We start from the raw sequence: 16848 nt of genomic DNA, 5'->3' as shown, positions 1-16848 counted from the left end.
TAGTATTAAAATATAAGAGTACTGACAGTAAATATTCAGTTTACTCAGTCACCTCGATGGTTAATTATTTGTCGTCTATACTAAAATACACATGAAATGTCGATACACATTATAGTTGAAATATATCTTATATGGTATTAAATTAATTATCAGTAGAGAGATACCAATGTGATGCTATTCTATATTTCCCTGAATAATGTAATGAATATATTATGGTTTATACATAAATATTTGATTTTAATGAGATGAATAGATAAATTGATTATGAGTGGAAACAGTCATTTTGAGCAGGACTGATCTTAAAATACTGAACAACAAATTATTACTACCTTTCAATTCTTTATTCTATCAAACATTTCTACAACTATCTAGAAACATTGCATGCAGTTACATTAAAACTTTTTAAAGTGTTTAGATAGAGTGTCACAAAGAAACTCAATGCATTCACTGTTTAAGTCTAATGCATTATGGGTAAAAAAAACAAATTTTATGGATTGTGCAGGGGATACTTAATTTACAATTCAAATACCATTGGATTAAAAAGTCTTCAGCTGAAGTGCTTGAAAAAAGTAAAAAAAATATAATCCACAAAATTTGTTTTTGTCAGAAAATTGAACATGTTCCAAATAATTTTTGTAATGCCTGTAAATATTTACCCTTATTAACAGATCCTCTTCTGTCGATATTACCTGAAAATTTTGTAGGAAAACATATTTAGAGGGGATATGACAGTATCAAAGATGAATATAGCTCCTTATTTGGAAATCATTATGAAATTTAATACAGAAAAAAAAGATCAAATAAAACATATGCTACAGAATTTAATAATTTTATGAAATTTTGATTCAGGCTTATTATAAATTATTCTGATTCTGATTATAATTAAAAAAAAAAACCAATTAAGCAAAATACATTGTTTTAATTTCCCTAGTTAACTGAAACATTCTTTGCATATTTCATATATAAAATTTACTAATTATATTATTCATGTAAATTACCTAGGATAAAATGATCTTATAGACTAAGTTATTCCTGAATGAAAATGTGTTAAATACAGGATAAGGACTGAATTTGGTTTAGTTTAACAATATTTTATTTAATGAGAGAGAGAGAAGGAGAGAGGGAGAGACAGAATATGTTACATTAATGGAATCATGAGCATGCAGAAATATAGTCTGAACAAGGTTGTTGCCATTTTTTCAAACACATTGTAGTTATTTAAATAAATTGGAAAGAAATTTCAACCTAATGAAAGATAGAACAAGGTAACAGGTAGTAATAATGTAGAAATGAACAGGACACCAGTATACCAAATTGAATGCATGCATATAAATTATAAAACTTTTAATTTTGTTAGTTTTATATCTATTAAGACTAAGGGGATTATTTTCAGGTAGGATTTGAATACTGTATAGTTTTACCAGGATCATGAATTGTCTGCCTTCTCTGTTCTGAAACTATTTGAAATGATAAATATCAATCATTTTGTATCTCTTCGATATGTATCGTTATATTTTAAGGTAGTTAGTATTTTATCACATTAAGAATTAAAACACCCATTTAAAATTCCTCTTCCTGTATGCTAAATTATTTCAGTTGATAATTTTTATTCTTGGGATACCAATTTTTGTTGGTTCAAATATATAATATGACAAAACTACAAAATTATAAGTTCTCCTCAATCCAGGAAAAATGGGATCACGAAAAATAAATGAATACTCAGATCTTTTTATTTCAGATTAAAACAATGAAAAAGATTAAATTCTATCAAAATATGATTCAGTTTGGTCTCATTTTAACATATACTTAGTAAAATTATGATGCAATGTTATATAAGGGCGTGAAAAAAACAAGAAGGATTCATTACAATGGAATCTCCATTCACAGACTTATTTTCTCCATAAATGACATATCATCATCTGGAAAGAACCCAGTAGTTATATCTCAAAAAAAAGAAATATACAGCAAATATCTGATGACAGTTTACACTGTGTCTTATATTTCTTCTCAAATATATCTCTCACATAATAATTAATGTTAAATGCAGCAATATAAATAACTGTGATAGACAACCATTCTCACCTGTTTTTGTGACTGTTACATTGATTTTGTTACAAGTGGTTATATCAAGTAAGGGAGACAACTTGTGAACTGAGACATAGCATTAGATCTGTAGATAAATCTGCCAAATCAATAAATGATGAAACATTTGAAGTATAATTTGTATCTTGTATTTGAATTAACTTTTTATTATATGTATCCTTTTATTCATTTTATGTATGTAACAGTATCACAAAAGACAGTTATCAAACTGCTAATTAATACACATCTTGCTATGCCTCTTGACTGTTTTATTAAACATAACCTGAATTATCTTGATGATTTGATCAGCATATTTAGTAATCTAGCTATCAATTACCGATAATAAATATAAGTTCTAACATGATGTTCATGAAAATATTATCACTAAAATAAAATATATTTGTTAAATTTCTATTCCGAAGATATTACCTAATTCTCTTCATAAGAGATTAACCTTTCTTGAACATACAATTCTTATTCTAGGAACATACTGTGAAATAGGAATAGAAATATTTAAGAGGGGTTAATTTTCACTAATTTCTTAATTCAATTTATTTCCTCATGTCAACTGCATCTTCAACTTAGAAAAGAGAAAGGGATACAAAAATGTGAAATTAAAACGTCCAAAAAACATTTGAATTTTGAAATCATGAAATTGATTCTCTGCTAAAATAAGCCTCTTCACAAAGGATAAAATGAAGCACAATCATCTAAAGTTAGAATATCCATGGTGATCAAATCAACTTACTGTCAATAAACAATAAAACAAATTTCTGTGTAATGTTAGAAAAAAACATGATGTAACTCAAAGATCTTGAATTATTGTAAGATCAAACAATTGTGGTTTTTTTTCTGGAATGTTAAATGAAAATTACAAAGTACATGAAGTGCATTTTTAAAGACTGATTTCAAAATGAACATGTATAATTACTTTTACTGATTATTTGTATGTTTGGACAGACAGACAAATAGAACTGGGATAACAATGAGAGAAAACATACCAATGGATGATCTTCTATCATCTGAAAATAGCAAAACTTTTAACTAAATATTACTTCTTTATATCTCCTGAAATTGATTGCTGCAAAACTTTGAATATGATTAGTATCTATGTCATAGTAATATCAGGTAATATTTAATTTTGAATGTTACACATCTTCTGATTGGCCGAAAGTGTTTTTTTCTATAAGCTAATAGACATAATTTTGTCATGTGACTGTGACGTCACGGACGTTTTTTTCTTCAAAATCTACTCCTTATAAATGAAATTCAGAATTAAATTATAAGGAATGACTGTAAAATTTTTCTGTCTATGAAGAAATAAAATAAAAAATGTGGTGCACACTGAATTACCAGCATAGTGGGTTATTTAAAAATGTGCACCACATTTGTAAGGCTACTTTGAATAAGGTAATGTTTATATTGAAATATGGGCTTATCAAATAAACCAAGAAAATAGAAAATAACAAAAATAAGAATATTAGCTTAAACTGCAGCTAAGAACTACTGTAAACCAACTAATTTTCGCGAGCGATTTATTTTCGCGACTTTCGCGAGAGGAAAAATAACGCGAATATAAATCGTCGCGAACGAGTAAATTTTTATTAATCTACATCAAGTAAATAAGAAAATCGCGAATTTTAAAAGCCGCGAAATGGACTAGAATTGGTATAACGCGAATTAAAGTATCTGCGAAAATAAGTTGGTTTACAGTAATCATGAAAACAGTAAACACAATCATTAATTAATTGACAGCCTACATGGAGATTTCCATTATCACTACTTTAAAAATAAAACAATATACATTATGTTGTGACGTAATGGTCTACAAAATCATGAATATGGGAGTTAATAGCCTACACAATACAAAATAACAATTCATGTAAATATATAACAATCTGTTCAAGTCCACAATCAACATCATGCCTATCTTTATCCATTATCTTCCTTTATCGCTTTCAGTTGCTGTTCCTCTGAAGACCATCAAAACTGTTTATAAATAATCATTCAATGGTTGCCTAACTCCTTTTGAAAAAAACTACAACATTAATAGTGTTTAAATAGTGATAGATGGGTATGGTATTACAATTACTAACATAAATAGCAACACTAGTTGTGATCTGTAACTCGCAATAAAGAACTTAATTCTCCCACCTTTGTTGATAGCTGGTTTCCCTCTTGATGAAGATTTCTTGTCATTCTCTGCTTCTTCCATAGCAACAAAAGGTCTGTACATAGGTGGCGCTGGTGCTAGATAAACTTCATTCCACACACAGACACCCTCTTCTGATCGGCAATTAGGTACTGGAGGTGGAAGTGGAACGGATTCTGTTTCTGTAAATAGTGGATATAAATAAATTCAAATACTAAAAAGTTAAAAACACGGAATCAATATCATTTTTTACATAAGACAATGTACAGGAAAGGAAGACGGTTTAAATTTGTTGTATTTGTTGATATCTGCATGACTGTTGCATATTCTCATTTTTGGGGATTTTTTCTTATTAGGTGTTTTGCCTGAGTCATTTGTTGTTTAATTTTATTACTACAGTTTTGACTTATGTAATTTACCTATGTTAGTTTTAATATTTGTCTCTATAAACTTTGCTCCATTTATATGTCTTTTGTTCAGAATTTTCCTAATAATGGTTTACAAGACCCTAATATTATTAACTAATTTAGTCAATCTACTTTACCAATAGTGTAAATGTTCATTTTTATATTTGTTTACATTAACTTTCACTGTATCAGCAAAACATTATCTTGAGAGTTTCTGTGTGTGAATAACTTTAGGTGACACAAAAGTATAAATAGAGGAATGCTTGCACAAAAATCAGTATACAGCATTTCAAGCTATGATTTCCTCCATTAAGTGAAATTAAGATAAGTCAAATGCTAGCAAATGTTTGATTAACTTTAACTGTTGTAATTCTTTTGTATGTGTTATACTGATATAATTATTTGAAACAATATAGTTAAATAAATGAATTTCCATTTAACTTTCAATTTCATTGCCTTTACCAGAGGCCAACATAATGGTGGTAAGCAGAATCTAAAAACCTGAATCATAACAGTAAGATTTTTGTCTACTACTCCACTGTTATCTACACCCTTACCTGTTGTTGTATTATTAGGAATTTCATCAGGCTCCTCTACCCCACCCCCACTGTTGTCTACGCCATCTTCCTTTTCATCATCCTGTTTCTCATTCTCTGCCAGTTTCTCTCCATCTTCTCCTTCTTTTATCTCTTCTTCTTTATTGTTCTGATTTTCATCTTCATCTTCTGTTGAAAAAGAATACTATTTAGGATAGGAAATGAATTAAAGACTTCTACTTGTGTATTTATTTTCCCCCAATTATGGAAGACTCAGATAACTTAATCAATTCATTGTCAATATAATAAGACAATAAACAACTGTCATTCAAGTGGGAGGTTTAGCTTGTCATAAATCCAGGTATAACAAAAAATGCCTAAACCAAGTCAGGAATATGACATTTTTTCTATTCGTTCTGTTGGTGGATAAAGTCTTTTTTTCATGTGTTTTTCATGATATTGAATAATACAATATCAAACTTCACTTCACAAAAAATCCAAATCTAAAAAAACAATATTTTAGGCTATTTAAATAGAATGCTTCAAGAGAATATTTTATCATATTATATAATTTTACTGGTTTGAGATCTGAACACAGATTACAGACTTACAAATGACATCTAACAAAGATATATTCCAAATTGTGGATGAATGACTTATAGAATCATCCTCTACACTCAAAAATACAAACTCATGATTGACAGAAAATGTTACTTATATGAACATTTTGACATGATTTAAATAACTTTGCACAAGCAACACAAAAATACTAGTCTTCATCCATCCACAACAATTGGCATCCACAAATATAAATGAATCCACAGTAAACACATAAACAAATAGATGACAAACCTTTCAGGTCTAGTTGTGTTTGAGATTGTGACAGTTCCTGTTCTTCATCCTCTTCTGATGGTCCATCGTTTTCCTGCTCCTGATTGGTCAGTGGGTAATGTACTACTTGATAACCACTGTACAAGTTTAAATTCATATTCTTAAACAAATATTTCTTCAAGAATTCATTATATTCAACTGTTGACCAACTTCATGTAATGATTTACATTATTTGTGTTGTGGCATATATAAATTCTTTATGTGTCTGTCCCAAGTCAGGAAATATAGATTCCTACACTGCAACAAGTGTATTACGATATTTCTCCACTCGAGACAGTTAAATTTTATTATTTAAAGCGCAAGGCTTGTCGAGCACTTTAAATAACTAAAATTTAACTGTCGAGAGTGGAGAAATATCGTAATACACGAGTTATAGTGTCGGAATCTGTTTCTCTAATATGATTTTTATCCTTCTTTTTCAAAGATTTTCAGAAACTTGTGTTCTTTATACGCGACGTCATCAGGCCATGCCGCCTATTTTCATGGCGTCACAATAGGAAGATTCAGAAGAAAACAAAGCATTTAGACGTCATAATCAAATTTCGACTAATCATTTGCCGAGAACAGATTTTTCACTAGTGAGGAGAAATATTTTTCTCACACCGGTCAGGAAATGTGAAAATAACACAAAAATTAGAGAACTTGTTATTCATTAGTTGTTGTTTGTTACTGTATATCATTTTTTTCTGATTGTTGCTTTGTACATAAACCAAGCTGTAAGTTTTTTCATTTGAATTGTTTGACATTTGTCATTTTGGGGCCTCTTATAACTTACTGTACAGTATGCAATTTGCTCATTGTTGAAGGCAGAACTGTAAATTATAGTGTTTCCGTAAACATAACTTGGTCTCTGGTTGAAAATTGACTTATTATCAATAATAAGACATCTTCTTATTTTTTATACTGTCTAGAAATGTCTGAAGATTCAGATATTAATTAGCTGGATAATTGCAAGAGCTACACACAAAACTAAAGTATCCAAAAATATATTGGGTTACAGTAACTTACAATGGTGTATCTATTGGTTTGTCTTCTACGTCCTCTATCATATCAAAGAGAGCAGAACCTTTCGACGGCTGATAATATTTAAATCCTGCTGTAATCTGGATCTCTCGCCCCTCATCTATAATTAAAAAAGGTCAAAGGTCAATACATTTAAATCTTATGTTTTCTATCACAATACAATGATATGTCAAAATTCAAACAGAATATAAATGAGAACATTTTTATTTTGTTGCCATACTTAGTGATTCATGAGAGTAGAAATGTTTTTCTTCATTTACAAAGTACCACTGTGCAAAGTAGCACATTGGGAATATTTAAACTTGTTCAAGTAATAAATGTGAGGTTCCCAGGACTACCAAGTTTATATCAACATTAGTTTCTCCATTAAGTGTTGTATTATCATGAGTGTTTGAAATGAATAGAAAATCACATTTTCTACACATTGATATCATTAAATATCAACTGGAAGCAACAATGTGAACCTTTTTAGCCAGTGAGCACAAAAAATGAGCAAAAAGTTTCACATTATGATGAGCGGCTGATATTTTACGATATCTATAGGAAGGAAAACCGAATTATCTGTTAATCATTCTATTACTTGTCTTATTTCCCTTCCTATGACAGTTTTACCCTTGATGAAAGCAAGCTTGATAAAGTCTCCTCACACATTTTGACATCTCTGATAAATTCTCCTCAGACATTGTGATGTCGCTGAAAATGGCTGCTCTCATCTTAAAGCAGTGATATGAGAATTAGGGAGCGACTGAGCAGGGTGATATAGGCGAAGTAAAGGACAATAATAGTAATTACCTCCCACCACTTCATTCTCATCATTCAGACATTGTACTGTAATTGTAAAAGGTGTTCCCTGTCGAATAACCATGGGTGTATTCTCTACCACAATGTGAAGTTTACTGGCCATCTTAGCAGGGAAACCCTTCAGCCACATACCATCGTATATAACACCTGATATATGTCTGTACAAACCATGACCATGAAATTCATCATTGTCAAAGTTTCCCTGTAAACAAGGAAATAAATTTTATTATTACTCACAGAATCATATATTACACAAAGATAATCTTATTGACTACAAACTAGAGGCTCTAAAGAGCCTGTGTCGCTCACCTTGGTCTATGTGAATATTAAACAAAGGAAGCAGATGTATTCATGACAAAATTGTGTTTTGGTGATGGTGATGTGTTTGTACGTCTTACTTTACTGAACATTCTTGCTGCTTACAGTTATCTCTATCTATACTGAACTTGGCCCAGTAGTTTCAATGGAAAATGTTAGTAAAACTTTACAAATTTTATAAAAATTGTTAAAAATTGACTATAAAGGACAATAACTCCTTAGGGGGTCAATTGACCATTTCAGTCATGTTGACTTATTTGTAAATCTTACTTTGCTGTACATTATTGCTGTTTAAAGTTTATCTCTATCTATAATAATATTCAAGATAATAACCCAAAACAGTAAAATTTCCTTAAAATTACCAATTTAGGGGCAGCAACCCAACAACAGGTTGTCCGATTCATCTGAAAATTTCATGGCAGATAGATTTTGACCTGATAAACAATTTTACCCTGTCAGATTTGCTTTAAATTCTTTGGTTTTTGAGTTATAAGCCAAAAACTGCATTTTACCCCTATGTTCTATTTTTAGCCATGGCGGCCATCTTCGTTGGATGGCCGGGTCACGCCACACATTTTTTAAACTAGATACCCCAAAGATGATTGTGGCTAAGTTTGGATTAATTTGGCCCAGTAGTTTCAGAGGAGAAGATTTTTGTAAAAGATTACTAAGATTTACGAAAAATGGTTAAAAATTGACTATAAACTCCTAAATGGGTCAACTGACCATTTCGGTCATGTTGACTTATTTGTAAATCTTACTTTGCTGAACATTATTACTGTTTAAAGTTTATCTCTATCTATGATAATATTCAAGATAATAACCAAAAACAGTAAAATTTCCTTAAAATTACCAATTCAGGGGCAGCAACCCAACAACGGGTTGTCCGATTCATCTGAAAATTTCAGGGCAGATAGATCTTGACCTGATAAAACTGCATTTTACCCCATGTTCTATTTTTAGCCATGGCGGCCATCTTGGTTGGTTGGCCAGGTCACGCCACACATTTTTTGAACTAAATACCCCAAAGATGATTGTGGCCAAGTTTGGATTAATTTGGCCCAGTAGTTTCAGAGAAGATTTTTGTAAAAGATTACTAATCTTTACGAAAAATGGTTAAAAATTGACTATAAAGGTCAATAACTCCTAAAGGGGTCAACTGACCATTTTGGTAATGTTGACTTATTTGTAAATCTTACTTTGCTGAACATTATTGCTGTTTACAGTTTATCTCTATCTATAATAATATTCAAGATAATAACCAAAAACAGCAAAAATTCCCTAAAATTACCAATTCAGGGGCAGCAACCCAACAACAGGTTGTCTGATTCATCTGAAAATTTTAGGGCAGATAGATCTTGACCTGATAAACAATTTTACCCCTGTCAGATTTGCTCTAAATGCTTTGGTTTTTGAGTTATAAGCCAAAAACTGCATTTTACCCCTATGTTCTATTTTTAGCCATGGTGGCCATCTTGGTTGGTTGGCCGGATCACGCCACACATTTTTTAAACTAGATACCCCAATGATGATTGTGGACAAGTTTAGTTTAATTTGGCCCAGTAGTTTCAGAGGAGAAGATTTTTGTAAAAGTTAACGATGACGGACGACGACAGACGACAACGGACGACGGACGCCAAGTGATGAGAAAAGCTCACTTGGCCCTATGGGCCAGGTGAGCTAAAAATGTATAAAATGATCATAAGAAACTAGTATTTCAGGGGCCTATATTGACAGAAATGAGCTCAAGATCTGAAACATTCATATGGTATGGATTTGTCATTGTTAGTAACCTACAATTGCTTAAATCCACATCATTTGGACTATGTTGGACAGTTGTCTTGTCTTTCTTTATCTTATATTGTGTTGACCCATGTCTATTATTGAAGGCTGTATGTTTATTTCTAGAAGTCCTTAGGTAATTTGTCGAATGTGTGGTTGTGTTGCTGGCTCATTGTTGGTAACATTACGCTTACATCATTTTTGTTCATATGTTTAATATTGTAAACATTTTCTAAGGTAAGGTAGCAACAAACTTTATTATATTCAGCTTCAAAAAAGTCTTTTCTTGAGGTGCTTTTTTATTTATATTTTTGAGGTGCCAATTGCCTCACAAGGGGAAACAATCTGAAAAGATCCTTGTCTTAAATTATTGAAAGCTATCATTTTGCTTTAACCATAATATCATGATGTAAGTTTACTAATTCCCATTAGGATAATGTAACGGTTTATTTCTTCCTCTGTGATATTTTATCCTGAGGATAATTTGTCCCGGTAATTTTTTTCCAGGCATGGTATTTCACAGGTTGATTTTTTCCAGAGGAGTGAAAATCTATCTGTGTTATGCGGATAGAATGTACCGGTATATATTTGCCATACTATATTTCACAGAACCGTGTGAAATAGAGTCCCATGAACTACTATGTAAGCTACTCACAATCAATATATACCTGACTATAATTATAAAATGTTTCACAAAGGTAGACTAAATTTGCATAATTTATCAAAGGGAGGTAATTATGAGCAATTTATATTTTAAAGACATTAATATAATATATTTCTGAATCTATTGTATAGCGAAATTTTTATTTAGATCTTATTTTTTATATATTCATTTATATAAAAAGATGACTTACAACTTGATTTAATAAGACAGATAACATTTCACAGGTAAAAACTATCCAGCTGTTAAACATGCTATTGTTCCAATATATTGTTATGCTATGATTTATCTGATTTCCATATAATCAACAACTACATCTCTGTCCCCAGACAAAACTATTTATATAGTTAACAAGAATGCACATGCTGAAATGTCTCGCCTTCTATACTAATCATTGATATTATGTTGATAGTCCTAAGTATAAAGTTAAGCTTTATAACAACTGTCACATAAACTTAACATTAACCAAGATAACTAAACAAAAACCAATGAACCTTGAAAATGAGGTCAAGGTCAGATGAACCATGCCAGGCAGACATGTACAGCTAACAATGCTTCTATACAACACATATAGTTGACCTATTACTTATAGTTTAAGAAAAATAGACCAAAACACAAAAACTTAACACAGTGCAATGAACCGTGAAAATGAGGTCACGGTCAAATAAAACCTGCGCGACTGACATAAAGATCATAAAATATTTCCATACACCAAATATAGTTGACCTATAGCATATAGTATTAGATAAAAAGACCAAAACTCAAAAACTTAACATTGACCACTGAACCATGAAAATGAGGTCAAGGTCACATGACATCTGCCCGCTAGACATGTACACCTTACAATCATTCCATACAACAAATATAGTAGACCTATTACATATAATATGAGAAAAACAGACCAAAACACAAAAATTTAACTATAACCACTGAACCATGAAAATGAGGTCAAGGTCAGATGACACCTGCCAGTTGGACATGTACACCTTACAGTCCTTCCATACACCGAATATACTAGCCCTATTGCTTATAGTATCTGAGATATGGACTTGACCACCAAAACTTAACCTTGTTCACTGATCCATGAAATGAGGTCGAGGTCAAGTGAAAACTGTCTGACAGACATTAGGACCTTGCAAGGTAGGCACATATGAAATATAGTTATCCTATTACTTATAATAAGAGAGAATTCAACATTACAAAAAATTTGAACTTTTTTTTCAAGTGGTCACTGAACCATGAAAATGAGGTCAAGGACATTGGACATGTGACTGACAGAAACTTCGTAACATGAGGCATCTATATACAAAGTATGAAGCATCCAGGTCTTCCACCTTCTAAAATATAAAGCTTTTAAGAAGTAAGCTAACACCGCCGCCGCCGCCGCCGCCGCCGCCGCCGCCGCCGCCGGATCACTATCCCTATGTCGAGCTTTCTGCAACAAAAGTTGCAGGCTCGACAAAAATATCATCATAATCAAATTCTTCTATTACTGTTAACAGTAGCAATATGCAACTATATTTCTACCTTACTTTTAAATTTATATTTGTACTAAGATCTGAAAACAACTCACTTTTACATGAATTTCACTAACCTTATTTAATCATGATATTATTTTCACAATTACGATCTTTGAAATTACTTCTGATTTTCTTCCCTATGTTTCATGATAATTTTCTTTTTAAAAGGATGATATTGACTTGAATACATTTTTTTTGTATTTCAGGAAATTTTTTCAAGGATAATTTGTGAAATTATTTCCCATTATAATATATATTTTTTAACAATTTCGCTTTATTTCAAATACACTATTATTATTTCATTGTATTTTTGAAGGATAATTTTTTTCTAATAACTATTCAATTAGTTAACTACCCAGATAGAATTTCACGGCAAAGGATAAAATATCCCAGGGAAATAGTTTCCTCCGGATAAAAAAATAACAACAACTACTGTGACATTTTTTCCTCCAGATCAAATTACACCCGGATATAATTTTGCTTTACAATAACACCCTCATTGGTGCGTCTTATGCTTACATCAAATATAGATCCATCAGCACAGTGTAATACTCCTGGTCCATGTCTCTTGTCTGCAACCCAGTATCCCTCGTATCTGTCCCCATTACTGAAAAGTACCAATATAATAAGGTCAGTTCAAGAAATTATTATAAATGACAAAAGTTTAGGTATTCAGGTGCTGAGATGATTGGATAAGGTTGAATTAACTCAAATGACGTATTAATATGACTAAGGTATAATCAAGTGTAAATGTAGGTGTATAGTCTACTTTGGGTTTTCTATAGACAGGTGCTTGTAGTTTGAAAGGTCAATTAAATCATATTAAAATCTGTGTCATCATCATATTAAACTTGTGGATCCCTGCTTTTTTTGTTGTTGCGCTTTTTCCCGTAAATTAGGTTAATTTCAATGACCGTTTTCATAAAAATTAAAAGACAACTAGCTATATTTTTAACAATACATGACGACAAAAGCCTTTAAACTATTGATATTACTAATGAACAATTATGTTCTGACGCATAATTATAAAGTTCCAAACTAACATACTGACAATGAATGATTAATTCATTTAATCTCTAATTGTTCAAGTTTAAATGTCACATTTTCTTTTCTTTAACTGTTCAAGCGAATGAAAAAAACTGTAAATTCAGAAATAATTGCAATGTTTTTAATTACAGCGAAAAACTGTAACAGGTTTATTATCCCAATAATTATTTAGAAAGGATTATTTTTCAATATTGCGAAAATTAAAATCCCATTTTAGTCTAAAATGACAAAATTGCAATAATAAATGCACACAATAAATTCTGAGATTTGTTTCTTTAGGAAGTCAGTAGTGTAATAATGTATTGTTCAATCTCTATCACTTTACATTCTAACCATTGATAATTTACTGACTGTTCAAAAAGTTTTTATCAACACTCATTATATTGAATTAGATCAAAATTTGCTCGTTCTGAAAGCGTTTTTTTATTCATGAGGTTACTTCACTATAAGATAAACAAGCAAGTAAATTTCCTTTTATTTTTTTCAAAAGCAAGATACAACTGCCAAATTTGAAACCATGATAACTTCAGACAAATTCAGGAATAAATGTACTTTCATAGAACATGAGTTTAGTTATATATATTTTTTAATTTTTATACACTGATATGTTTAAGTTTCAGATGAAAAGTTATATGATAAATATTTAGTAAGTCAATAAAATTCAGAAGAATAAAATCTCAAGATAGCCACACAAAATCAAAATGCAAAAAACTAGCAAAAACTGGTAAAAAATGTATAAATGTTTGAACTCCATTAAGCATCACTCTGGTAATTTTTTAATCTCTTCATACCATTAAGTCTATAGCTAGCACCTACAGGATTTATATCAATTTTCCCATCCAAAAATACAATCTGTTAAAGAAATGACAATGTGGGACCATAGAATGATACAATGACAACTAAGTCCTTCTCTGTCAGTTTAATAAAATTATCAATAAAATTCTTTTTGGAATTGAACTTTTTTTGAAATTGAAATGTTTAAGGTAAAGTCAAGGTTATTCAGCATCATCCTGTGTTCAGTTTTTTTTTTTTTATCATTTTGTCAATATATATCAATATTGTATACTGTTGATGTGCTTGTGGCATTAGGTATCCATGAAATTTTGAAGAATAACATTTAACTTTCATTTCTCGACCAAATCACAGTTCTATATTTCAGGATACAAAAAAATCATAATTTTGTAGGAGGCTTTCAACTACCTGCACTTAACTATAAAAGAGATGCATAACTTATATATTGCATAACCCAGTTATTTAAAAACTCAGATTTTAACTGATGATGCTAACCACTGTAGAAGTAGATTTTAAAGGACCAAACAGTTTTTAACTGGACTGAAATCTACAAATACAATACTATTTGAAAAGATCTCTTCCAGCAGACACTTTTGATTTGCTAATTCAGCCTTTGGTTAGAATATATTGTTTCTGTTTTAGAAATTAATGTTTAGTAAAAATCTAGATCTTATAGAGATAATCTTGAATGCTGATTATATGGCATGTAGCCAGGATGTTTCAATGAGGGAGAGTAGTTAAAAATGGGGGAGGGGTATGGCACTCTGCTCTTAAAGTCAAACTTCAACAATCAATGAGCTGCGGGTTGGGGAACAGATGTGAATGTGGATTTTCAGACAGAAATGGATTTCCTTCATAGTGACAACACTACAACAACTATAACTCCTTGGCTTTATGTATGATTTCATGATTGTTAACACACACATATATATATATATAAAACAAGGTACACACTAGCAAAACATTAAAGAGAAGAGTATGTGTAATGGAAAAAAAATATGGCTTTACTAAGAAAGAAGTGAAATATTAAAATTCTTAAAATTGTTAAAAAAAAAATGTGAGTCTTTAATCAGAAAAAAGTATATTTATATTCTGTCAGTAAAATGTTAAAAAATTAAACAAGATGATATTAAATCAGGCAAAAGAAATGAAATGATATAATTTCAAAATCAGTAAAGGTTGAAACAAAATAACTAGAGCCTGTGTTGCTCACCTTGGTCTATGTGCATATTAAACAAAGGACATAGGTGGATTCATGACAAAATTGTGTTTTGGTGATGGTGATTAGTTTATAGATTTTACTTTACTGAACATTCTTGCCACTTAAAATTTTCTCTATCTATAATAAACTTGGCCCTTTAGATACCGAGGAAAATATTCTGTAAAAATTTTAAAAAAATTTACCCAATTAATGAAAATTGTTAAAAATTGACTATAAAGGGCAATAACTCCGGGGTCAACTGAACATTTTGGTCATTTGATTTATTTTTAGATCTTACTTTGTTGAACATTATTGCTGTTTACAGTTTATCTCTATCTATAATAGTATTCAAGATAATAACAAAAAACTGCAAAATTTCTTTAAAAATTACCAATTAGGGGGCAGCAAACCAACAACCAGTTGTCCAATTCATCTGAAAATTTTAGGGCAGATAGATATTGACTTGATTAATAATTTGACTTGTCAAATGTGCTCTAAATGCTTTAATTTCCGAGTTATAAGCCAAAATCTACATTTGACCACTAAGTTCTATTTTTGACATGGTGCCCATCTTGATTGGTTGGATGGGTCACCTCACACATATTTTACACTACATACCATAATAATGATTGTGGCTAAGTTTGGTTAAATTTGACCCAGTAGTTTCAGAGGAGAAGATTTTTGTAAAAGATTACGAAAAAATTGGTAAAAAATTACTATAAAGGGCAATTACTCCTTAAGGGGTCAACTGACCATTTTGGTCAAGTTGACTTATTTGTAGATCTTACTTTGCTAAACATTATTGCTGTTTGCAGTTTATCTCTATCTATAATAATATACAAGATAATAATCAAAAACGGCAAAATTTCCTTAAAATTACCAATTCAGCGGCAGCAACCCAACAACGGGTTGTCTGATTCATCTGTAAATTTCAGGGCAGATAGATCTTGACTTGATAAACAATTTAACCTGTGTCAGATTTGCTCTAAATGCTTTGGTTTCAGAGTTATAAGCCAAAATCTACATCTTACCCCTATGTTCTATTTTAAGCCATGGCGGCCACATTTTTATAACTAGATACCCCAATGATGATTGTGGCTAAGTTTGGTTAAATTTGGCCCGGTAGTTTTCAGAGGAGAAGATTTTTGTAAAAGTTAACGATGACAATGGACGACACATGCCAAGTGATGAGAAAAGCTCACTTGGCCCTCTGGGCCAGGTGAGCTAAAAATTATAAATCCAAGAACAGTTCTAAAATAGTTTTTGAAAAAATACACCCAATGACCCATTTTAATAATGTTATTAATAATTTTTCCATATCAGTTGCTTGACAACAAATGTTTAGATTAAAGTCAAGACTACAAACTGGTTTGAATAAATGCTCCAATAAAAGTATGTTAATTCAAAATAAATACCATTTAAACACAACCCTTACAAGAAAATATCAATTCCATGAAAATAGCCATGGACTAGCTGAACATAGTGTTTTTTTCCATGCTAATAAGGACTTGTCACTAGACTAGCAGTTTAGTGCCTATAAATATACTTTGTTGTAAAACAACAAATAGATCAGTAACTGCAACTTGGTTCTGTATATTGTGTATTTATGTTTGTGTTCAGCTTCCTTCTTATCTG

At 30.8% G+C, this 16848-nt stretch overlaps 1 protein-coding gene across 26 annotated transcripts in view; it reads right to left on the bottom strand.

Annotated features, from left to right (window-relative positions):
• Nucleotides 1–16848, bottom strand: part of LOC139525374 (MORN repeat-containing protein 1-like) — a 42195-nt gene that overhangs the window by 8404 nt on the left and 16943 nt on the right. For 8 of the 26 annotated variants that reach the window (XM_071320665.1, XM_071320648.1, XM_071320647.1 and 5 more), the window contains 9 exons: nucleotides 12693–12780; nucleotides 7884–8094; nucleotides 7077–7191; nucleotides 6030–6145; nucleotides 5199–5366; nucleotides 4237–4416; nucleotides 3084–3104; nucleotides 1422–1457; nucleotides 657–689 (listed from right to left, as the gene is read on the bottom strand). In XM_071320665.1, coding sequence (XP_071176766.1) covers nucleotides 657–689; nucleotides 1422–1457; nucleotides 3084–3104; nucleotides 4237–4416; nucleotides 5199–5366; nucleotides 6030–6145; nucleotides 7077–7191; nucleotides 7884–8094; nucleotides 12693–12780 — 968 coding nt within the window. The remainder of the gene's footprint in view (nucleotides 1–656; nucleotides 690–1421; nucleotides 1458–3083; nucleotides 3105–4236; nucleotides 4417–5198; nucleotides 5367–6029; nucleotides 6146–7076; nucleotides 7192–7883; nucleotides 8095–12692; nucleotides 12781–16848) is intronic. The other 18 variants (XM_071320670.1, XM_071320671.1, XM_071320673.1 and 15 more) reach the window with 4 other exon arrangements.

The sequence above is a fragment of the Mytilus edulis genome, chromosome 5 (genome assembly GCF_963676685.1).
Source record: "Mytilus edulis chromosome 5, xbMytEdul2.2, whole genome shotgun sequence".
NCBI lineage: Eukaryota > Metazoa > Mollusca > Bivalvia > Mytilida > Mytilidae > Mytilus > Mytilus edulis.
Note: the sequence above shows the minus strand (reverse complement) of the source record. Positions and strands in the feature narration are given on the sequence as shown.